This window comes from Acipenser ruthenus, chromosome 25, assembly GCF_902713425.1.
Source record: "Acipenser ruthenus chromosome 25, fAciRut3.2 maternal haplotype, whole genome shotgun sequence".
Taxonomy (NCBI): Eukaryota; Metazoa; Chordata; class Actinopteri; order Acipenseriformes; family Acipenseridae; genus Acipenser; species Acipenser ruthenus.
The window spans coordinates 28,322,738-28,347,366 of NC_081213.1; the positions used below are offsets into that span (position 1 = coordinate 28,322,738).

At 48.2% G+C, this 24,629-nt stretch overlaps 1 protein-coding gene across 6 annotated transcripts in view; it reads right to left on the reverse strand.

The window, feature by feature from the left end:
* LOC117962706 (N-glycosylase/DNA lyase-like) overlaps positions 1 to 24,177 on the reverse strand; it is a 31,321-nt gene extending 7,144 nt beyond the window's left edge. Inside the window, exons 1-10 of one of the 6 annotated variants that reach the window (XR_009308851.1) lie at positions 23,870 to 24,177; positions 23,377 to 23,528; positions 22,580 to 23,100; positions 21,934 to 22,113; positions 21,635 to 21,813; positions 20,734 to 20,881; positions 20,593 to 20,642; positions 20,234 to 20,287; positions 15,910 to 16,432; positions 7,311 to 7,434 (exon numbers count right to left, since the gene is read on the reverse strand). Coding sequence is in view for 5 of the 6 variants with exons in the window: in XM_034904066.2 (XP_034759957.2) it covers positions 5,284 to 5,400; positions 5,774 to 7,316 (1,660 nt within the window). In the remaining variant the exon portion in view is untranslated. Of the gene's footprint in view, positions 1 to 3,225; positions 3,520 to 5,283; positions 5,401 to 5,773; positions 7,435 to 8,881; positions 9,177 to 9,809; positions 13,635 to 15,909; positions 16,433 to 16,826; positions 17,205 to 19,691; positions 20,288 to 20,592; positions 20,643 to 20,733; positions 20,882 to 21,634; positions 21,814 to 21,933; positions 22,114 to 22,579; positions 23,101 to 23,376; positions 23,529 to 23,869 lie in introns of those variants that run through there. The other 5 variants (XM_059000012.1, XM_034904066.2, XM_034904072.2 and 2 more) reach the window with 5 other exon arrangements.
* Positions 24,178 to 24,629: the final 452 nt, after the last annotated feature.

Consider the following 24,629-nt stretch of genomic DNA (forward strand, 5'->3'; position numbering starts at 1 on the left):
ACACACACAGCACTAGCCCTAACCTTAATCATAACCCTAACCCTCTCCCCCCACACGCACACACAGCCCTAACCCTAACCCTAATCTTAACCCCTTGAGTTACTGTCCAGGCTCTTTCCTCTCTCCAGCCTTTCCTTGCTGGACGGCACGGTGAGAGACTGTCTGGGTGATTCTGCCAATACGACGCTTCACCGTCTGCGCTGCAACACTGCAGGAGAGCCAGGAAATCTGAGACTTTCTTCAGGGGCGCTTGGATTCAAACCTGCTGCCAGAGCTGCTCCAATACAGCGGGGAGTCCAGAAAGCAGAAGCGCCCGGCCGCTGATCATGAAAGAGCTGTGCTGTGGTAATGGAGGTGATGGGGAGAACAGATCTGAATATCAGTATACTGTACTCCAGCACACTCTCACTGTCAGTGTACGCTTTAGAGCTACTGCGTGTTTCACAGTTTCACAGCGTAATAAGAGCTGAAGAATGACTTTTCCAAGATTCTGATATATAACAGTGTCAACTCTTCAGATCTGTTAGCACGTTATTAATTGTGATGAAACTTCCCACAGGATCTTTGCACAGTCATTTTGCTGTTTTCACAAAGCTTTCCCCACGGTTGTACTTTACCAGAGTTTACCATGATTTGCCACGTTTATTCATTTGTTTAACCACACCTCTCTGGGCTTTGCAATGCTTGCCTGTGCTTCACCATGCTTTCACTGTGCAGCAGTGTGGAGTAGTGGTTAGGGCTCTGGACTCTTGACCGGAGGGTTGTGGGTTCAATCCCCAGTGGGGGACACTGCTGTTGTACCCTTGAGCAAGGTACTTTACCTAGATTGCTCCAGTAAAAACCCAACTGTATAAATGGGTAATTGTATGTAAAAATAATGTGATATCTGTATAATGTATAATGTGATATCTTGTAACAATTGTAAGTCGCCCTGGATAAGGGCGTCTGCTAAGAAATAAATAATAATAATAATAATTTATTACACTGCTATGCTTTTACGATGGGAAACTGTTACAAAGGTTGCTTTGGACAAGCGCAGACTTATTTTCCATTTGCATGCAGTGGAGGTGGGTTGCCGTTATGCTTCTTGTTTTGGCTCTGATTTCGGACTTTAAGCCGCGTCACTGACACGATTGAAATGAGAGAAACGCCTCCTAATTTACTAGAACCAAACAAAGAGGCAGTATAACACCAAGCCTCTTATACACTCTCAAAAAAGTGTCTCTCATTTTGTAGCATCAGAAATGTCTCCCTTTATAAAAATAAATAGGGGTTAATTACAGACTTTGAAAAACACAGGGATGCAACACATTTAAAACAAGCCTCTGGCAGCTGCGAGCAGCTTTCCACTCGGTGGTTTAAAAGACGTGTGTTTTTATTTAAAATAGTAATTCATTTTGAAGAGAGTGGGTCTTTAAAACAATTCAAAACAAACAGAGCGAGCAGCTGGAAGCGATTTCGGAATCTGCAGAGAAGTCGTTCAGAGGCTTCTGAAACTTTTTTGACAATCCCTTTTTAATGAAAGAACTAAAGCCGGCAACCTCAAAGCGTGGCCAAAAATAAACACCTCCTCAGCTCCAGCGTTTTTAAATCTGCCTCGTTAACACGCCAGGAGAAGAAAGGAACAGGGCTTTATTTCCCGGGTTGAGGAGGCAGGCGGCTTCTGTTCAGTGTAAGGGTCTGTTTTGTGCAGCCAGGTTTATCAATGCTGCCGGCCGTGTTCAGCTTTTGCACAGAGAAGCACCTTTATTTACTCAGCTGTTGCATTGAAGACTCACTCACACGCACGCACGCACGCACGCACACACTCTCACGCACATGCACTCACTCAAGGCTGGAGTATGAGGCATGCCACTCAAGTGCTGGTGATCAGATTGAGGAAGCACACTTAAGTGACACTCGAGTTGTGAACATGGCTGTAGGTCTTCACTGAGGACGACCTCCGGAACATTTCTCAAAGGATTTTACGGAGTTTGATTTAGTGCTGCCCCACTCACAGTAATATTCATTAACAAAACAAACACTGTAACGGCTTGGCATCACAGCCTGCTGAATCTGCTGACCCCCGAAATCCACTCAAAACAACAGCTGCTGCAGACCCAGTTCTTCACCACTATATACTACAAAGCAATGTCCCTGCCCAGAACCTGCAGTGTGTACTGCATTACAAGCAGGATCAATCTGGACCTGCTCGTTCTCAAGCACATGCATGGAACGGGAGGACGCTGGGTGTGAGCCGCACACGGCAAGTGGGCGTCTTAACCGCTGTGCGAAAGAGCCGGGCTCGTCTGCATTCGTGCTTCTAAAGCGTTTAACCTCGTCTCACCTCACCGACGGGGGACAAAATCCACAACGGCACTGCAGAAGGTTTTGTGTAGACGTTTCAGATCCAGTGATATTCTCAGCTCTCAGCCGCAGGACGTGCTGAGTGAGTTCATGAGCAGGAAGTGCTGAATGTGTTGGAGGTTAATTGTGCTTGATGAAGATCACTGAGGCACGATCAGAACACACACGGAGCTAACCAAGCAAATTACGGGAGGGCAGGGAGAGAAACTGAGGGACAATGGGAGAGAGAGGGAGCAAGGGAGGAAGAGGAGAGAGGAGAATCCAGGGAGAGGGAGAGCGAGGGAGACAGTGGAAATGAGGGGGGGGAAAGTAATCTGGAAAAAAATACAAAGCACTCCAATACTGCCAACGAAACTGAGAGAGGGTGAGAGGGAGACGAGAGGGGGGAAGAAAGTGGGAGATGGGGGAGGAGAAGAATGGGATGATTGCAAATCTATATGAGATCTGAGCAGATTGCAATGGATATTAGTATGACTGGAGACTGGAACGGGTTAAAAAAAAAAATGAAACAGAGTGAAGCAATCAGTGACAATCTGGAAAAAAAAAACACACTGCGACTGCCAAGAGCAGAGCCTTTTACAACTCTGAGGAACAAAATGGCAATTGGCAGGACGTAGGGGAGGTAAAAATCTGCACTGAAAGCGAAGGACTTCTGAGAAGGACTTCTAGTCGAAATGTTTGTCGTTGAACTCACTAAATGTGTCTCCTTCAAGTGGTAGCTCCAGAGGAATCTGTCAGAGAAACGAAGCACGTGGTGCTCCTGGCTGGCCTGCTTCTCCGAATCTCGGAGTGTTTCTCAGACTCCCGTCCCGTGCCAAGACGCCGTGGTCGGTTAACTTGTCTATATAAATAAAACCTGGCTGATGATAGAATCCTTACCGCCACACGAAGCTCCTGCCAGAGGCCCTTCCGAAAACACCGTCACGCTTCTCATGGTCGGGTTGCTGACCTCCTCGTACCCTCGGCTGGGGCAGGGACACTGGGGTTTGAATAGACAGCAGCTGCCCGTTCACAACGGGTCATTCAAACCCCTTTCTGTCTCAAAGGGTCTTCAATTCCCCAGGATACGCCAACCCCAGAAATGAAACACACTGGACTAGATTCTAGAAACCATTTACTCCACATTATCATCAGCTCAGTTTTTCCAGAAAGGAAGGGAACCCGATAAAGTTACCTAGATAGATGGATTACCCCCCCCCCCCCCCCTCCTCCCCCCTCCTCCCAACCAATCACAGCCCTGTACGAGCCAGGCCAGGCACCACTAATCTGCTCAGACAAAGCCGTCCACTTCCTATATATGAGGGATTAATCTCTCCTTTAATAAACAGCAGCTAATGTGCTTATTGGATTTGTTTGAAATACCTCAGCACTGGCTGGCTGGTGAGTAGCAATTCCTTTATAAAAGATGCCCACAGTAAAAGCATAGCCAAGTGTAATAAAGCACAGTGAAAGCATGGTGAAGACTAGAGAGGTATGGTAAAGCATATTAATAAACATGGCAAGCCAGGGTCAGCTATGGGAAACGCACAGCATAACTGTGGGGAAGGCAAGGGCTGGAGCTGTGTCCAATCAATCTCAATCTCTCTCTCTGTTCACACTGCGCACACGGCGTGTGAATGAGAAGGAGGGATGCCCTGCTGCACAGCCGGCTCTGGCGCGGGGCGGGGCGGGGCGGTGATGAATCTCTTCCGAGGGACAGGTGTCTAAACAAACCCCAGAGATTGAGGCGTGTCGGGTGTCATCAGAGGGACATTACTGTGAGCGGGGCGCAGGCTCAGACAAACACACCAGGACTGCCAAAATACTGCGATAACTCATTAAAGAACAATGTCTTTTGAAATCCGAAACGTCTAGGCTTGTTCCACTGAATCGGTCTGTCATCAGAAAAGAAATGCGCTCATGACGATTTAGAGTCAACGGCTTTGAGAATCATCCTGCCCATTATAAACAAATGTTTTAAAACAGATCTGTGTTTTATAGGTGGGGTGTGTGTTTACAAAGGCTATGACTTATTTTTCATTCATTTTAGAGAGATGCAGAGAAAGACTGAAAACAGAAACTGAGACACAAAGAAGAATTCCTTTGTTAAGATGACTGCGATATTATTACAAGGGACACAATTTTGTTGACCTTGAAAAAGACTTCAGGCTCAGACGGTGAATTTGAGTTTTTCTTTCAGTATTTCTAAATGACTACAGGTACATGAATGAACACGGCTCTACAGTATCTTTGACCGGCTATAACTCAAAGCGTGACTCACTGGATGAAACCCAGACGCGTTTCAAATTGCACAGCTTTCATCCTCATTGTAATAAATACTAAACTCAGCTCTAACCTCTAGACCACACTGCCCCCCTCTCTCCCAGTCCCTCAGCTCTAACCTCTAGACCACACTGCCCCCCTCTCTCCCAGTCCCTCAGCTCTAACCTCTAGATCACACTGCCCCCTCTCTCCCAGTCCCTCAGCTCTAACCTCTAGACCACACTGCCCCCTCTCTCCCAGTCCCTCAGCTCTAACCTCTAGACCACACTGCCCCCTCTCTCCCAGTCTCTCAGCTCTAACCTCTAGACCACACTGCCTTACCTTTGTAAATGCAGTGATCTCAGCGGTTTCTTTCTAAAAACCACCCAGAAAAATACTAATCCATTTCTGAGGCTCTCTACCTGGAAACTCACTGAACTAACACAGGAACTGAGGATCACGTTCTCCTCCTCTGCCTCTCCAGCCGAGTCCCTCCATCTGGTCCCTATTAATTTGTATATTTGTGCTTTTCCGAAACATTGGGTTCCTCTCCGGAGGGGAATTTTTCCCCTCTCTCCCTGCCAGCCCACACTTCAGGATTCCAGCTTGATTTTCTGCTCCAGTAACCTCCTCCTTGCAATGACGATGCACAGCTGGTCTTTATAGGGACCGGGTCACCAGCTGTGTGTGCCTTACCTGTTCTCCACTGGTGATTGGCTGTCGTTAGCTCGGCCCCTCCCACGGGAACTACCCCCATCGGGGCTGATGATGTCACATTGTCATCACTGGTTGTCCCCTGGGTCTTTGTAACACCTAGAAAACAGTAAAGGAAAACACTTTCTAAACACTTTCACCAGGGAAGGAGAGAGAGCGAGAGAGAGCGAGAGAGAGAGAGAGAGAGAGAGAGAGAGAGAGAGAGACAGACAGAGACAGAGAGACACGGACATTGAGAGAGAGAAAGAACACACACAGGAATAGAAATATAGGGGGAAAAGAGGAAAGAACAAAATATGAACCCAAGAAAGAGATGAGAGAACGACACAGAGAATAAAAGCACAAATGTAAAATAAACAAAATAAAGAAATAGTGACCGATATCTATGGAGAGACAAAGCAGAAAATACACAAACAATATCTATTGAGAGAGAAAGCAGAAAATATACAACAGAAAAAAGCCCTGCCCTCACCTTTGTCCGCCCTCTTCGCTGTGGAGAGGGGGGTGAGGGGAGGCTGGCTAGTGGGGGTCACTTTGTGCGCCGCTCTCGTCTGCTTCGTAGGTTTGAGCACAGCGGTGGAGGTGGTGGCGGGTGAGAGGGTAGAGGTCATCTCAGTCCTAGCGGTCAGCAGTAAGGAGGGGGTGGTGGCCTGAGCCTGCACTATCAAGGTAGCCCTGTAGGTGGGGGTGTTGCCCTCTGCGTACCTCACTGTTCCCGTGGTCACAGGATACACAGAGGAAGATGAAGAGGTGGTTGAAAGACCCTGGGGATTTGGGGGTTTGGTTTGAACTGTGTTTTGGGGTGTCTGGTTGGCGTCGGGGCCAGGAGTTCCCACAGTTTCCCCATCTGTTCTGGGAGACAGGAAGTGGTCAGCATTGTTGTTGTTTGTATTGGCCATTGTGACCTCTTCGGCCGGGCGTGTGACATCACCCCCCTGAGGGTTCCGCAGCAGAAGCAGGGATTGTGTGGTCTGATAGGAGGCAAGGTAGCGCCCTGAATCTGGAAAAGTGACCGGCTCCTGTTTTGGGGTGTGGGGGACCAGAAGGAGGGCTTCTGTTTCTGCGGGGGTTGGCAGGGTCCCAGTTTGGGTTTTCACGGCTGTTTTGGGGGTGTCAGTGTCCGATTCGAATGCCAAACCAGCCCCTGGCCACCCCTGGGGTGTGGTCCCAGCAGAAGTAGCACCAGGGTTCATTTTGAACGCTGTGGTGAGGGTGGGTGGAGTGGGAGACGATGGCGGCACCATCATGGTTACTGGTTTCAGGTACTGGGGAGCCTCCAGTGGATTCAGTGACTCCAGTTTGGCGCTGGGAGAGTCAGGGCTGAGGGTGGTTGCAGTAGTTCCTTTAGGATCCACAGTACTATTCCCCATTTCCCTAGTGCTTTCCCAATCCTCTCTGAACTTTCCTGAATCCGCATCCATCTCAGTTTCCTTACTGGAAATGGGAGACTCCAGGAGCTGGGTAAAGCCATCCTTGTTAGGACTGGGAGCTGTGGAAGCTGTCCTGGAATCCACTTCTGTCAGCAGTGGAGATCCCGCTGCTGTCGCTGCTGTAGTTTTGTCCACTGGGGGCAGCAGAGTACCCTTCTCAGTCGGCTCAGGAGCAGCCATGGCAGGGTCTGCTAGCTGCTCTTCACCAGGCTCTATGGCAGGGTCTGTTAGCTGCTCTTCACCAGGCTCTGTAGCAGCTCCTTCCCCGTCACCACTAGCGTTTATGGAGTTGTCCACTGTAACGCTGGGGTCTATACTGGACTCCACCAAGGGAAGTTCTAGCAACATCTCCTCTACCGGACCTTCATTCCAGCCAGGTACGGGAAAGGTGGGCGGGCCTGGCTGCTGCCCCGAGTTCAGATTGGCCGAGTCAGAATTCCGTTGGGCGGAGGAGTAGTTTCTGAGCTCGGAAGGCGAGAGGAGGTTGTGGTCAAAGTTCAACGAGGGCGTGGTTTGTACAGGGGAGGCCGCGGGTGATTGGTGGATAACGACGGACAACAGAAGAAGAATGGCCCCGGCAGCCATTGTGAGGCTTCAGGAACAAGAGGAAAATGAAACGGTAAAAAACGTCTGCGATCCTGTCGTGCTCCACACGAGGACGCTGTCTCACACTGGCACGGCTCAGTCCCGTCCAGGCAGACTCCTGGTAAAACAAAGGCAGAGGTCACATTAATAACAAACACATATGATCTCATCCAAACGCTTCAGTCTTAAACCCAGAGAAGAACCAGTGAGAATTACCCATATCTTCAAAACAGCCAAATTACAATTCAGAAAGAAACGAAGTCATGGTGACGTGTAGCGTTGTGTGATGAGAGGAGGGTAAGCTCTCTAGAATCACTAACGCAGATGAGCCTGGCTAGTTTGCACGATGGTTCAGTCGCTTGCTTGCGGTGTGCGGGGTCGCCAGTTCACGCCCAGCCCTGTTACATCGATAAACGTACTGAAACTAAATATATAAAAGGGTATTTATTTCCCTACTTTGCGTGCGTTCCTCCCTTCTCTTAAAGGAACAATAACTCGGCTCCATTCTGCAGCTGGGTTTGTTACTTAGATTTCTGTCGCATTTGTATTCCTTGCTTCAAAACAGATCTGAGAGACAGGTCTGGAGAAAAACTGAAATGTCTAAAACTGTGCTGCCCTGCTAAATCTGGGACGCAGTGAACCAGTCAGCGTTGCGGTCTGTGCTTCCTCCTCCTCTCAGGATGACCTGAGTCAGCTGCACGCCCTCCTCTCCCAGCGCATCTCAATCACATGCACTGCACTGCACAGCACTGCCTCTGTGTCTCAAACCAACAAGACGTGTTTGTGAAGCAGTGCTGCCTCATGCACAGGGAGGGTACAGCGAGAGGTATTGAATTAGCTGGCTCTCAGATCCCCAGTACAGCACTGAGTTCTCTACACTAGACTGTATTGAATTAGCTGGCTCTCAGATCCCCAGTACAGCACTGAGTTCTCTACACTAGACTGTATTGAATTAGCTGGCTCTCAGATCCCCAGTACAGCACTGAGTTCTCTACACTAGACTGTATTGAATTAGCTGGCTCTCAGATCCCCAGTACTGCACTGAGTTCTCTACACTAGACTGTATTGAATTAGCTGGCTCTCAGGTGCGCAATACTGACTTCCCTCAGCTTTGAAAAGTTGTGTCAAAGACCCAGAATGCATTTAGCCTCCTGCAGGCGACATTTAGTGCAGTCAGTCAGTCAGAATTTTATTACTGAATTCATCCAGAAATCAACACAGCCTCCAGCATGCGCTACAGACAGGCGTACCGTCCTGTACATGCTCCCGACAAAGCAAAACGACACACTTCAGTTTGCAGAATTATTATTAAAACATATTATTCATGTGCTGTTTAATGGTTATTCCCCTGCCATACCTGTGCTATACAAGACGGCTACAGTCCATCGCAGCCCCTTTAAGGGCCACTATGAAGCATACACAGTATTCCGGAAGAGTGCGAGGGGGGGGGGGGGGGGGAGGTGGGGGGGGGGGACCGTTACCGCCAAACATTTATTTCATTATCCCGGGTGAAACTGCTCTAAGCAACGCTTGGTCCTTCGAGGGTTAAGGAATGGGAAGCTCACCCGAAGACAGCCTACTGAGGAAGCGACCGGTGAGGGATGTGTGGAAGAGGATGGATGCAGAGGACAGGAGCCCAGAGCACTCAAAGCAGGTCGTTTAGAGAGGTGCAGTCTGCTATATTAGGAACTTCTTAAAAATAAAAGAGGCCATGTGATGTATAGATGCAACACCTATATATAATATTGATCACACTGTCACCTATAAGAGACATACACAGGGGTCACTTTCATATGGGTAGACTGCATCTGCATAGAGAAAAAAAACATTCATATATATACCGTTAGAAACACACACACACACACACACGCACACGCATGCAATGCAACCGCACACTGCGACTGCACACACACACACACACACACACGCAATGCAACCGCACACTGCGACTGCACACACACACACACACACACGCAATGCAACCGCACACTGCGACTGCACACACACACACACACACACACACACACACACACGCAATGCAACCGCACACTGCGACTGCACACACACACACACACACACGCAATGCAACCGCACACTGCGACTGCACACACACACACACACACACGCAATGCAACCGCACACTGCGACTGCACACACACACACACACACACGCAATGCAACCGCACACTGCGACTGCACACACACACACACACACACGCAATGCAACCGCACACTGCGACTGCACACACACACACACACACGCAATGCAACCGCACACTGCGACTGCACACACACACACACGCAATGCAACCGCACACTGCGACTGCACACACACACACACACACACGCAATGCAACCGCACACTGCGACCGCACACACACTGCGACCGCACACACACTGCAGAGGACACAAGATCAAATGAAGTGCAAGCACCCTGCTGGCTCAACACAGCACATCACTGCCTCGGGCTCCTTCAGAGATGCTGCAGCCTACCTGCCTGCCTGTGTGTGTGCAGCTCTCTCCTGGCCTTGCTGTGTTCCAGAGGTCCCCAGTTCAATTCTCACACAGCAGCAGCAGCAGCAGCAGCACTGAGGCCAGCTCTGCATCACATTGCTGTCATCATCACAGCAGCGTCAGCAGCTTCACCATCCCCCTCTCTGTGCTCCTCTCGCGAGCCTACCTCGGATGCAGCATGACGAGTCGAGAGCAGAGCAGCCGATTCTATCAGCCAGCTCCTGTGGAGAATGCCAGGCTCTCCCCTTATAAAAGCGTACTGTGGGATCCCGTGGTTAAAGCATGGCAAATCTCATGCATGTATGGTTAGCCATTGAAGCATGTGGTAAATGTGCAGTCGCCCTTATAAAAGTTAACCAGGGTCATTGTGCAATTCTCCCATGCTTTTCCCATGGTTATACTGTTCCTTTTACCCTGCTTTGACATGCTTTATTTTTAATATGCTTTCCCATACCTCTCTGTGCTTTACAATGCTTCCCTATGCTTTACCAGACCTCTCTGGGCTTTGCAATGCTTCCCTATGCTTTACCACACCTCTCTGTGCTTTACAATGCTTGCCTATGCTTTACCAGACCTCTCTGTGCTTTACAATGCTTCCCTATGCTTTACAATGCTTCCCTATGCTTTACCACACCTCTCTGTGCTTTACAATGCTTCCCTATGCTTTACCAGACCTCTCTGTGCTTTACAATGCTTCCCTATGCTTTACCACACCTCTCTGTGCCTTGCAATGCTTCCCTATGCTTTACCAGACCTCTCTGGGCTTTCTTTATACTTTGATTTTGATGGGGAATGTTTACACTGGCTTTTCTTTGGCCTACTTCTCTTAAGTTTTATTTTCCTTCTCTTATTTCCTAAAAGTAAAACAGTGTTCCAGCATCATAAACGCGGTTATGAAGTACAGTAATAATTTGAATTGCATATTGTTCAAACTATCCCATGGAAATAAAATGATGTCATCCCGGTTTTAATCCAAGTTGTATTTCAACTTGCTGTGCCAGAAGCTCAATGAAATGCCTCCAGGGCTTCATGCCTGCATAGACCCGAAGAAACAAGACACTCGGAAAACTACAAATCAGTGCTATAAACATGTCAGGGGCCCTGGTATACAGGTGGATCCTCATCGTTTAAATAAAACCCAGGACTGGAGCAGGGCTGGTTCCAGTTTCAAGAGGAGTTCTGAACTCCAGGACTGGAGCAGGGCTGGTTCCAGTTTCAAGAGGAGTTCTGAACCCCAGGACTGGAGCAGGGCTGGTTCCAGTTTCAAGAGGAGTTCTGAACCCCAGGACTGGAGCAGGGCTGGTTCCAGTTTCAAGAGGAGTTCTGAACCCCAGGACTGGGGCAGGGCTGGTTCCAGTTTCAAGAGGAGTTCTGAACCCCAGGACTGGAGCAGGGCTGGTTCCAGTTTCAAGAGGAGTTCTGAACCCCAGGACTGGAGCAGGGCTGGTTCCAGTTTCAAGAGGAGTTCTGAACCCCAGGACTGGAGCAGGGCTGGTTCCAGTTTCAAGAGGAGTTCTGAACCCCAGGACTGGGGCAGGGCTGGTTCCAGTTTCAAGAGGAGTTCTGAACCCCAGGACTGGGGCAGGGCTGGTTCCAGTTTCAAGAGGAGTTCTGAACCCCAGGACTGGAGCAGTGCTGGTTCCAGTTTCAAGCCCTGTGCTTCAGTGCATGATGTAAAGATTTAGGTCATGTAACTGGAGGGTGTTCCTGTGACGGCTCACACCTGGAGTGTGAATTTCCCTGTGGATTGTCACGCTACAGTGAGTCAGTGAGAGCAGGGTGAACACACCTCCTCTCTCCCTCCCTCCTTCTCTTCCTGGCTCCCTCCCTCTCTCAAAATGTTCCTCACTGAACGTTGCATATATTTTTAGTATTTCTAAACGGGCCTCTTGTTATCAAGTCCATTAGTCAAGTTAACACTGGCACTCACACCCAGACCATGACATGCTGTCCAATCCTATCCCAATGGTCTGATAGCAAGGTGGGTCCGTTCCTACAAGTTCAGTGTTCAACCTGCAATCCCAAAAGCTACTTGGTCAAAAAAACAAAAAAACTAAAAGGGTTCAAGGTCTGAAACCGGAGCAGGATTTCAAGTAAAACGCTTGGGAAATGACCACAGTGAACACTCCAGCTCTAAGTGTGTAATATTACTGCAGCCAGAGACTGTATCGTGGTTCTAATCAGGCAGCGACACAGGCGCTGGACTCTCCATTGTCCCGCCCAGATGCACAATCTAATCAGACTCAACATTCTGCCTGTAAATCACACGGTGCACATGGAACTCAAAGGGGGCTGGCAACTGGGACTCTACAAGCAAGGAGGATTCTGATCAGAACGTGAATCCAAACTCATCTCAGCGCTGAAGACCTTCAGAAACACTTTTGGTCGAAAGGTTTGTCATTCCATTTTTTATTTGTTTTGTCTTTTAAGTGTTTCTAAATGAAAATGATTACAATTCAGACCACTCTGGAAAGACTGTTAACGTCACAGCCAGTGACAGGGAAAGACGGTCGGTGGAAATGAAATTCGAAGCCCCTTACCCTCTCACTCTGATCACACACAGTAGCGGTTCAGTGTGAGGGACGGGGGGAGATATTCTGTAATCCAGTCGGGTCCAAGCATCCTGTGGGTTAGTTCAGCTGTTACTGAGGCTGGGGGGGGGGTAAGGGTCTGCATTCTTTTCATGGGGGGAGGAGGAGATTTTTAACCCCTAACACACCCCTCTATAATTACACAGCAGCGTGCTCACTCTTGTCAGTTGGAAAGTCGTGTTTCATATCACAGGGGCTCAAACGGAGCATGACGTACCGTCTCTCAGGGAGTCTGTTCAGTATCAACTCCAGAGGTTCTGAGCCCCTAGGAATCTCTCCTTCCTAATGCAGCGATGTCCGATTTCACTTTTTCTCGGGAGCTAATTCCGCTTGTTTACAGCACACAACGAGATCTGAACGAACACGGGGCTGAGGGCTCGGCCCGATTATTCTTTGCTGCCTCATCAATCTTGCATTCGCTCAACCCAACGACAGGATCTGTTTTACCTGAGGAAAGTCATTCTCAGAATTCAGCTGTTTATTTTCGGTTCCTCTTCCTGTGCATTTACACAAGCAGAATCGTCTGTGCACATTCACAGAGTGCTGTGGTTTCTTTTTTAAAACCAGCTCACAATGCAGGAGTCATCTCGAACACTGATGCAGATGTCTGGTATGCTGAGTTTTAAGGGTTGAAATTGGATGGACTGATACAGGTAGATAGTTAGATAAGCAAGATAGAGAGATGAGATAGAGAGCTGGATAGATAGTTGGATAAACAGATCAGTAAAGACAGATACATACGTATAGGAATACTAAAATAAGCTACCATTCACAGTCACAGAGATGAAGATGATATCTTAATTAAATGAAATGTTTGGCAGTCTTTTCTAAAACACATCCCTCCACCCCTCCAGATAAGAGCACATAAAGCACACCCCATGAACCCTTCACACCTAGATAGAAAGTGCATTAGTGCTTCAGTGAGTGCATTAAATATAAACACTCTCACACTGAGCCAGACCTGCACTCAGCCTGCGAGATCTCCGTTCAAGATCCAGCTTCTAATGCACTCTCAATGCAGAGCCATTCCCCGGCTACTGACTCCCCGCTGGAGCCGGGCCAGAACTCTCCCCTCTGCAAAGCAGGGACCCCACAGGCTTCACACACCATCTCTGCATGTGTGGTTTCCCCTTTAAAGAGACTCTTCAGTCTGATACCACTCCCCCTCTCTATTAAAAGAAAAACCTTTACTGATAAATTACTGAAGTATCTAAATCTAGATTTGCAATGATATTATTATTATTATTATTATTATTATTATTATTATTATTAAGAATCAGCAACATACATATCACTATCGTAATTTGATTTTCTTTGTTAAAAACCCTGCAAGGCTATGCTTTATTGAATGAACCTGCCGTGGTTATACTTTGCATTGATCACAGTTTACCCTGGTTTGCAATGTGTTTCACCAGACCTCTCTGTGCTTTACCATGCTTCCCTGTGCTTTACCAGACCTCTCTGTGTTTTACAGTGCTTCCCTGTGCTTTACCAGACCTCTCTGGGCTTTACAATGCTTCCCTATGCTTTACCAGACCTCTCTGTGCTTTACAATGCTTCCCTATGCTTTACCAGACCTCTCTGTGCTTTACAATGCTTCCCTATGCTTTACCAGACCTCTCTGTGCTTTACAATGCTTCCCTATGCTTTACCAGACCTCTCTGTGCTTTACAATGCTTCCCTATGCTTTACCAGACCTCTCTGTGCTTTACCATGCTTGCCTATGCTTTAGCGTGCTTCCGCTGTGCTTTCTTTCACTTGGCTGTGCTTTTCCTCTGGGACTCTTTTATTATAAGAGGCAGTCCTCCTGTTTCCCTTCTTGCACTGGGCTGACGTGAGGGTCCCTGAGCCAGCGTCCTCCACAGATTACAGCATGATTGGCATCAGATATCCTTCGTAATTAACCTTCCTGGCACCAAAGTGTTCAAGCAAGCAATTAACAACCCTTCAGAGATGTGACGTGTAATCGACAGACCCAAATAGCCAGGATAGATTCGACAGCAAGCCTTTGAACAAGAGCTACAGCTAGCTAGATGTCTGTCTGCGGGAATGTTATATCACTGTGCAGCGATTACCATGCAGTGACTGAGGCCTTAGCTAATCTAATCTGTCCATCTGACCATTTTAGTCAGGGCTTGTTATTAAGGTAATGACTGGGGATGAACAGATGAGAACTCAGTGCTGTACTGTGGATCTGACAGCCAGCTAATTCAGTACAGTCTAGTGTAGAGAACTCAGTGCTGTACTGTGGATCTGACAGCCAGCTAATTCAATACAGTCTAGTATAGAGAACTCAGTGCTGTACTGTGGATCTGACAGCCAGCTAATTCAGTACAGTCTAGTATAGAGAACTCAGTGCTGTACTGTGGATCTGAGAGCAGCTAATTCAATACAGTCTAGTGTAGAGAACTCAGTGCTGTACTGGGGATCTGACAGCCAGCTAATTCAGTACAGTCTAGTATAGAGAACTCAGTGCTGTACTGGAGATCTGAGAGCAGCTAATTCAATACAGTCTAGTATAGAGAACTCAGTGCTGTACTGGGGATCTGAGAGCAGCTAATTCAATACAGTCTAGTACAGAGAACTCAGTGCTGTACTGGGGATCTGAGAGCCAGCTAATTCAATACAGTCTAGTATAGAGAACTCAGTGCTGTACTGGGGATCTGAGAGCAGCTAATTCAATACAGTCTAGTACAGAGAACTCAGTGCTGTACTGGGGATCTGAGAGCCAGCTAATTCAATACAGTCTAGTATAGAGAACTCAGTGCTGTACTGGAGATCAGAGAGCCAGCTAATTCAATACAGTCTAGTACAGAGAACTCAGTGCTGTACTGGGGATCTGAGAGCCAGCTAATTCAATACAGTCTAGTACAGAGAACTCAGTGCTGTACTGGGGATCTGAGAGCCAGCTAATTCAATACAGTCTAGTATAGAGAACTCAGTGCTGTACTGGGGATCTGAGAGCCAGCTAATTCAATACAGTCTAGTGTAGAGAACTCAGTGCTGTACTGGAGATCAGAGAGCCAGCTAATTCAATACAGTCTAGTACAGAGAACTCAGTGCTGTACTGGGGATCTGAGAGCCAGCTAATTCAATACAGTCTAGTACAGAGAACTCAGTGCTGTACTGGGGATCTGAGAGCCAGCTAATTCAGTACAGTCTAGTATAGAGAACTCAGTGCTGTACTGGAGATCAGAGAGCCAGCTAATTCAATACAGTCTAGTGTAGAGAACTCAGTGCTGTACTGGGGATCTGAGAGCCAGCTAATTCAATACAGTCTAGTGTAGAGAACTCAGTGCTGTACTGGGGATCTGAGAGCCAGCTAATTCAATACTATATACAGCACAGTATAGAGAACTGGAAGTCTCCACAGGTTAAAATATAAGATTCTAGAAACAGGTAGAGTTCAGGTTTGTTTGCACATTCTTCTATAAACTGAAAGTCTGTGAGTACAGTATAACACAGCAAAGACTTCCCTGAGCTCTTACCTTTCAGAAGCTGTACTCTGACGTGGTGTACACTGTCTGTCTGTCTGTCTGTCTGTCTGCCTGGGTGTCCGTGAGCGATCGTTTCTGTATACTCACTCCTGTGTGAGTGCTCACTGGTCACTGACCAGTACAGATACTTTCCAGTTAAGCTCTGGCTGTCAGGAGCCTCTGCGACCTCGCCTGTGTGTTCGCACTGGTCAGGTGGGCAGCACAGGGGTCAGCTGGTGTCGGTTGTGAGTCAGCTAGAAAGTGAAGGACTGGATTTCACACACTCGCTGCGCTCTCTCCCTCTCTGTCTTTCTTTTATGACCGTCCCTCCAAGTCTTTCACCGTTATCACAGCATCTAATCCAGCTGTTAGAAAGCTGAACTCTGTCAGTTCCAGACCAGTTATCGCTGGGAGATTTCAGTGGGACAGTCTTCCTCGTGAGCACATCTGAACACCGCTGCTCAGCTCCACTCCGCAGGAATCCAGCTTCACTCTTCAGCGTTTAATTGTTTTTCCACTTCGCAGTAAAATTAGCCTGAAAAAAAAAAAGTTCCAACATTAAAAAAAATATATGTGTATTTTTGTGATGCTGCTGGAAATATTTTAACTCCTCTCTGTTCATTTTTTCTCTCTATTTAATTGTTATGTTCTGCTCTTTCCCATTCTCTAATTCTACAGAAAACTACATCCCGAGAGACTTCAGAAGTACCTCTGGATATCTGCCATTGAGTGAGAACTGTTTTCTTTCCACCCTTGTTTACCTTTCTTCCTTCTTCTCTCTATCGCTCTGTTTATATATACATGTCTATCAACTCGCACAGTTGTTTCTATCCCATTCTTCTGTCACTTTTTCATCTCCTTGTATCCCTTCTTCTTCCCATGTGTGTGTTGCACAGCCCCAGACCCTGCCTCTGCTCTCCTGTACCTACCTGCTGAACTTGAGGCTGCAGATTCCTCGTATCCTGCAGCTGCTTCTCTCCTGTGTGCCTCTCGAGTGAGCGTAGTGGAATAAGTGAGCAATCGCTGGGACAGAAACACAGGTCTGCCCGCTCTCTCCCTCTCTCACACACACGCACTCGCTCGCCCATTCAAATGAGCTGCTAGGCCACGCCCCTCTCCAGGATCCCAGGCCTCCTACTGGCTGCCCCCGCAGGGCAGTCTCACACGAGGTGCAACATGTTTGCTCTGAGGCTCCAGTGCTCTGCTCTGCACAGTGCAATGCTGGTCTGCTTCTCATGCAAGTGCTGTAGAGATTACACAACACCTCTCCTCCACTTGACGGAACTTACCTCCCTCCTCACCACTTCTGATTAGGAGGGTAATCAGAATACTAAGAGTACTAAGCTTTCATACACTCTGCGCTGCTTTTAACAATACTGTATCACAGTAAGAAGAATGGGAAAAACGACACCCTGTTCAGAACCTGAGAAACAAGGCCAGCGTTCTGGCACAATGATCAATGAAATCAATTGTCTCTAAACAAGTCCACAGTCCAGTTCCACACCTACACACAGCCAGTGCAATACTGCAATACTGACAGGATGTTTACTGAGCTCATTCCTGGAACCTGTCTCAAGCTGTTGGATCCATGTAAGTGCTTGTGCTGGCCTGTGTGGGATGGCTGAATTGGTAAAGATCATTCTCTGAGATTGTCTTGGCATTGCACAGAGGAGCACGACTTAAAGACCTGTGTGCATAAGAACATTAAGATGAACACAGCAATCGGAATTGGTGTTTCTGCGTTTTTTAGGTTTAGGAGTGTCACCCCCCTGGGGGGGTTGAGAGAGGGGGGTAATTATCAATAGCATGTGTGTGTGTGTGCTCTCAATTGATCGCTGTCAGATCACAGACACACTGACAGATCTGAACAGCTGGCTGGCTGACCACATCACTCAGCACATGCCACAGTGTCTGTCCTCTCTTTAAAATGACTGGAATTAGCAAGTATCCCATAAACTGGATTGAGACGCCATTGCGGCCTACGGCAAAACTTATCAGAGCCTTTTCATTTGGATGTTTCTTAGATTTTTTTTTGTGTGTGTGCGTGTGAGCGTGTGTTTGTCAGCATTTTGTGTGTTTGTGTGTGTCAGCGTGTGTGTGTGAGCGTCAGCATGAGTGTGTGTGTGTGTGTGTGAGCGTCAGCGTGAGTGTGTGTGAGCGTCAGCGTGTGTGTGTGTGTGAGCGTGTCTGGGTAGATCCGCACTGCCAGTCAGTTTCCTCAGTAATCCTGTCTCTCTCAGCCAAGAGCCGCACTATTTATAACCGTGATGAAGACACAGAGACACAAGACGACACGCCACTGCCGCTGAGCACAGGGCAGGAACACGCCTGCACGCAGCCGACACACACAGGCTGCTCCTCGTTTCATTAGCCATTGTCTTGCCCTTCATTCATTTCTTCACTCACACATTAGTTCCCGTATTTCTTGTTTTAAATCAGTGTCTAAGCTGTGCTTTACCTTACCTCTGCTTGAACACACAGCATGCCCTTATTGTGCAGTAAGGGAGTGGAATAAAGAACAGAAGCTTATGAAACTGATCACTGAATCATGGAGTTGTGTTTTTTAGTTTTTATTTGTGGTTGCCATAGCGCCCTCACCCTACCCGCCAGCGAGATCAGCTTTCAACACCATGACAAGCACAAACAGTGAGGAAACTGATAAAACCCAAGGGAGAGACGCAGTCCACACAGAATTACAAGCAGGTACTTTCCACAAGAACAATACAGTGCAGGTCAGGACGCGCTTTCCTTTTTGAAACACCAAGCCCACTCTGGAGCTGGAATGAAGGGAATGAGTTCAGAAAGAAAGGACCTCGCAGAGCTGCGAACTCACAAAACAATACAAAGATGAAAGATGCAGGCTAGCGTGCGAGGCAGGCTACATGCCAAGTCAGCTACAGTAAAGCTTCCTTTTGTGTTGCTGGCAGTACACTGCTGTGCTCTAGATGGCGCTGCTCTTACATGAAGACACTTTGGCTGATCTAGCCCGCACTACGTATGTCTATGGCAGGCAACTAAAACCGAAGAGCACACTGACAGAGCAGCACAATCATAGAGCTGCACACTGACAGAGCAGCACGCTGACACACTCACAGAGCAGCACACTCACAGAGCTGCACACTCACACACTCACAGAGCTGCACGCTGACAGAGCAGCACGCTGACACACTCACAGAGCTGCACACTCACAGAGCAGCACACTCACACACTGACTGAGCAGCACAATCACAGAGCTGCACACTCACAGAGCTGCACACTGACAGAGCAGCACGCTGACACACTCACAGAGCAGCACACTCACAGAGCAGCACACTCACAGAGCTGCACACTCACACACTCACAGAGCTGCACACTGACAGAGCAGCACGCTGACACACTCACAGAGCTGCACACTCACAGAGCAGCACACTCACAGAGCTGTACACTGACACACTCACAGAGCTGCACACTTAGCATACTGACAGAGCGGCACACTGCAGTGAGCGACAAGCAACATCAACAATGCTGAGTTCCAAACAGATCAAACCACAGAGAGAAATCCCCACTAAACCAGCAGCAAGGAGTGTCTGGATAGTACAGGGTTCTCACGCCCACAGCTGGGGCTAGTTCAAAAATAAAAATACATTTAAAATAAAGAAACCAGCCCAAAGACTTTGCTTCCCTTCAATTGAGGCTTCATCTGAAACCCTCGCTGGCATCCCCACTGCCGTGCCTTACAGGAAACGCAGGCCAGCGCTGCCCTGGCTTTTTAATTTATTTGTCATTTCTTCAGCTTGGACATTTATCAAATCAGATGAGAAACAAAATATATTTTATTAAAACAGGGCTGGAAATAAAGTTTTACACACCTGAGCTTGTTACCTGAAGACAGAATTCATATTACATCCAACAGCACAGAAATAAGCCTTAAAAGCACCACAAAGCACAGGACATGTGTTTGTTCTGTGTTACTGATCAAGAAGTATACAAGCCTGAACATACAATTCTCAAATGCACTGTGTTGTGTGTGGCCCATCTTAGCTTCCCAATGACATCGTGGTTTTCAATTTCACATTAATTAAGGTAATTAGTTCATTTAAAAAGCGGAATTGTATTTTCTTTTCCTTTTTACAAACAGGTCTCACGTCACGGAAATAATCAGCAGACACAAACGTTTGGAATTCTTCTGAAGGTTACAGAACCCTAACCCCAGCCCTCCTCTCCTCCACTATCTTTTTGGAAGGTTACAGAACCCTAACCCCAGCCCTCCTCTCCTCCACTATCTTTTTGGAAGGTTACAGAACCCTAACCCCAGCCCTCCTCTCCTCCACTATCTTTTTCTCCCTTTTTTCTTCACCTGTTCCTCTGCTTTGAGGTTCTGGAACTTCTTCAAGTCTGCGCAGAATAGCACCTGAAACAAAGAAACACAAATAAAGAGGCAGATTTCGGAATGGATTCAAACCAGAGAGAGAGAGAGAGAGGGAGAGGGAGAGGGAGAGGGAGAGGGGGAGAGAGAGGGAGAGGGAGAGAGGGAGAGGGAGGGAGGGGGAGAGGGAGAGGGAGAGAGAAAGAGAGAGGGAGGGAGAGACAGAGAGACACAGACACTGAGAGGGAGAGAGAGAGAGAGGGGGAGGGAGAGAGAGAGAGGGAGAGAGAGAGAGGGAGAGAGAGACAGAGAGACACAGACACTGAGAGGGAGAGAGGCCCAGTACTCACGGAGTGTGCCCAGCCTGCATAGGGACCCCACAGCTTTCTGAAGTGATCACCTGAGGAAGGGTTCAAACACAGAGAGAGCAGTGAGGGATCAGTGCTGACAGCTCAGAGTCTAAGTTAACATAAAGTCTTCCCGTCTCTCACCGATGTCGTGGTACACCCTGTCCGTCAGGCTCTTGTGCCCCGCCCCCAGCTGTGATGCGTAGTCCCGCCGGGCGATCTGCCACACGTGCGTATCCACGGGAACAGACTCTGCCTTGTCCAGGGACATGAGGCACACACAGTCCGCTACCTGCCAAGAACACACACACACACAGCCGGACAAGTACAGACACACACACAGACAAACACAGACACACACACACAGACATATACACAGACACACACACAGACAAACACAGACACACACACAGACAAACACAGACACCCACGCAGACATAAACACAGACACACACACACAGACATAAACACAGACACACACACAGACAAACACAGACACACACACAGACAAACACAGACACCCACGCAGACATAAACACAGACACACACACAGACAAACACAGACACACACACAGACAAACACAGACACACACACAGACATAAACACAGACACACACACAGACAAACACAGACACACACACAGACAAACACAGACACACACACAGACAAACACAGACACCCACACAGACAAACACAGACACCCACACAGACATAAACACAGACACACACACAGACACACACACAGACACACACACAGACATAAACACAGACATAAACACAGACACACACACAGACATAAACACAGACACACACACAGACATAAACACAGACACACACACAGACATAAACACAGACATAAACACAGACACAGACATAAACACAGAGATACACAGAGACAGACAAGCACACAGAAACACACAGACACATTAATATCAATCATTAAGCCTCTCTCAGCCACAGTTGTGGATGGCACAGAAAACACAGCCAATGAAACGGAACCGCTGGCAGTCGCTGTGTTTTTAGTTTTTAGTTTGTGTCTTGTTACCTTGGCGCCAACCCCCGGCAGCTTACGCAGAGCCAACCGCGCCTCCTCGAGGGTGACATCACGCAGGGACTCCAGCCAATCAGGGCCCTGCTGCTCCAGGATCTGCCTGGCGCTCTGGGTAACAAAGCGAGCCCTGTACCCGAAACCCAGCTCCCTGAGGAGAGGCTCCACTCCCGGGGCTGAGGAGAGAGAGGAGAGGGGTGTGAGAGAGGAGAGGAGAGGGGTGTGAGAGAGAGACGGGGGTGAGGGGCGTGAGAGAGGGACAGTGAAGGGGGCGGGGGTCAGGGAGGGGTATTTACCTGCCAGTGCCTGCAGTGTTGGGAACTGGTGGTAGGGGGTCTGGTCGAGCTGGCACAGGGGTTCCCCCAATCTCTCACACAGCCGCTGCACCATGCCTGAGATGCGTGAGATGTGGTTGTTGGAAGTGCAGATGAAGGAGAAGAGACACTCGCGAGGGTCCTGACGCAAGATCCGCACTCCTAGGAGGAGAGAGGAATCACAAATTAATACTAGGGATGTTAACAGTGTAATAGTTCAAACTATTAGAATCTGTCTGTCACTGTGATAAGTGTGATCAGCTCATTCAGAGCAGGTTTACCAGGGGCCTGAATGCCAGCAGGGTGCAGCACAGGAGAGCAGGGTACAGCACAGGGGAGCAGGGTATAGCACAGGAGAGCAGGATACAGCATAGGGGAGCAGGATACAGCACAGGGGAGCAGGGTGCAGCACAGGAGAGCAGGCTGCAGCACAGGAGAGCAGGCTGCAGCACAGGAGAGCAGGGTGCAGCACAGGGGAGCAGGGTACAGCACAGGAGAGCAGGGTACAGCACAGGAGAGCAGGGTGCAGCACAGGAGAGCAGGGTACAGCACAGGAGAGCTGGGTACAGCATAGGGGAGCAGGGTATAGCACAGGAGAGCAGGGTGCAGCACAGGGGAGCAGGGTTACCTGTGAAAGTCTCGCTCACTTGTTTGAAGTGTGGGTCAGCTCGGCTCCACTGCTCATACAGCTCCCCAAGAGACACGCTCAGCTGGAAGTAATCCCTCAGGATCGCCTGCTCCTTCCTGTCCTGCTCTGAACCCTCACCCTGGGGGCTGACCTCCTCTGTCTTCACCTCCCTCGCTCCCTCCCCCTCCCCCTCCCCCTCTCCCATGGGCTCAGTTTTGATAAGCTCCCTCCCTCTCCTTCTCTTCTTTTCTGTATAACTGGTGATTCCCTCTCCCTCTCCTGTGGGTTCAGTGTTGACGCGCTCCGCCCCTCTCTTCTCCTCTCTCCTGTTGGTCACTCCCTGCGTCTCTCCTTCTCCTGTGGGTTCAGTTTTAACGCGGTCCGCCCCTGTCTCTGTCTCCCTCTCCTCCCGTGGTTCTGAAGGGTAGGTCCAGTACCACAGCCGGTCCTGTGTCTGGGTCAGAGTCCACACGCGGCCCGCAATCACCCCGGTCCAGTGTCCCTCGCTCGTCTCTCTCCACCTGGGACAGACAGATACACAGACAGACACATTGTTGTGTTTAATAACAGCAGCGCTATACGCACAGTACACAGCGAGGAGGTTTGAGAAACCTTCATTTTATCAGTTATTGCTAAATAAAAGTCTACGGAAATGAAATGGGGTCGTTTTCACACTACAGTATTTTTTTTCAAACTTGTACATATAAAAAAGGAGGTGGTGTTTTTGGATGTACACAAGGTTTAAATTATTTATTTGATCACGTTTCGTCCCGGTTTTATATATATATAAACCTCACCGGAATGACTGGCCGCAGTTGAGCACCAGGTCGAGTCGCAGCTCCGCGCTGGGGCAGGAAATCGAGCGCCACAGCGAGGCTCCGGCCGACAGCACGGCGTGTCGCGACATGTCGGGCAGAACCTTCTGAGACACGACACGACACGACACGACCTGCAGAGAATGTCGTCATCACACACGGAAAAAAAGAGTCAGCGCTGCAACACTGCAAAAGAGAACTCGCAGACGAGACGCAGGACCTTCAAGAAACAGAAAACTGATACGCACCGTGCACTGGCGCAGCAGCATTCACAAAGAGCGCCCGTCCCTTTAACACAAACAGCATACACCTATACAGAGTTCAATCGCGACTATGCAAACTGAAGAGTACTTTTTTATTCTTAATATTACAGTATGCCACACGGTGTATGTAGCTTGCTCTGTGTAATATGCAATCGGTTGTGTTATCAGCTTTATTTGATTCATTAAAAGCGATCGGGTATTTTATAATGTACCTTAATTTCAGTTCCCTCTCTCTCTCTCACGTGTTCCAGTGGTAGCGCCACAACACTACCGGCGGGCCGACCATTACCCATTACTGTCACGGGGTTACAGAACTGCAAGCACATGGCCGAGAATAACATTGCCATACGTTCTTTGTGCGTGTCAAGCTGTGTAATGCATGACAGTTCCGCCAGGTGTCACTGCTGCCTCTGTTTTGTCGGATGCCAATTTTTTACCTCACGTACGCACACTCCAGCACACGTGTTTCCGAGGACTGTATTATGGGCTGCTGTGATATTTATGAATGACCAGTTTTGTTCATTATTTCATTTTAATCGACCGAATATACCAGTTAATTACCTGTAGTCAGTCTTGTAATGTTTTAATGATCCATCTAACAACCGTGTTATCAAATATGAATTATGTGAAACTTCATTAATAATAATAATAATAATAATAATAATAATAATAATAATAATAATAATAATAATAATAATAATAAAAGAACAAAGAAAACTGCTGTGTATCATGAGGTGCAAAATCAAAAAGAAAAACGTCATGCAGATTCACAGAATTGTGAAGAATTGATAAAAAGACAATCACAGAACTGCAGGTCCTTCTCAGCTGGATAGAAAATCTACACAGACAGGTACAGGTTGTAGTATGCTTTACCACACCTCTCTGTGCTTTACTACACTTTATGATGCTTTTACTGTGGGAGACTTTTATAGGAGTGCTTAGGTAGGTAGAAACACACGGTAGATTCCCATG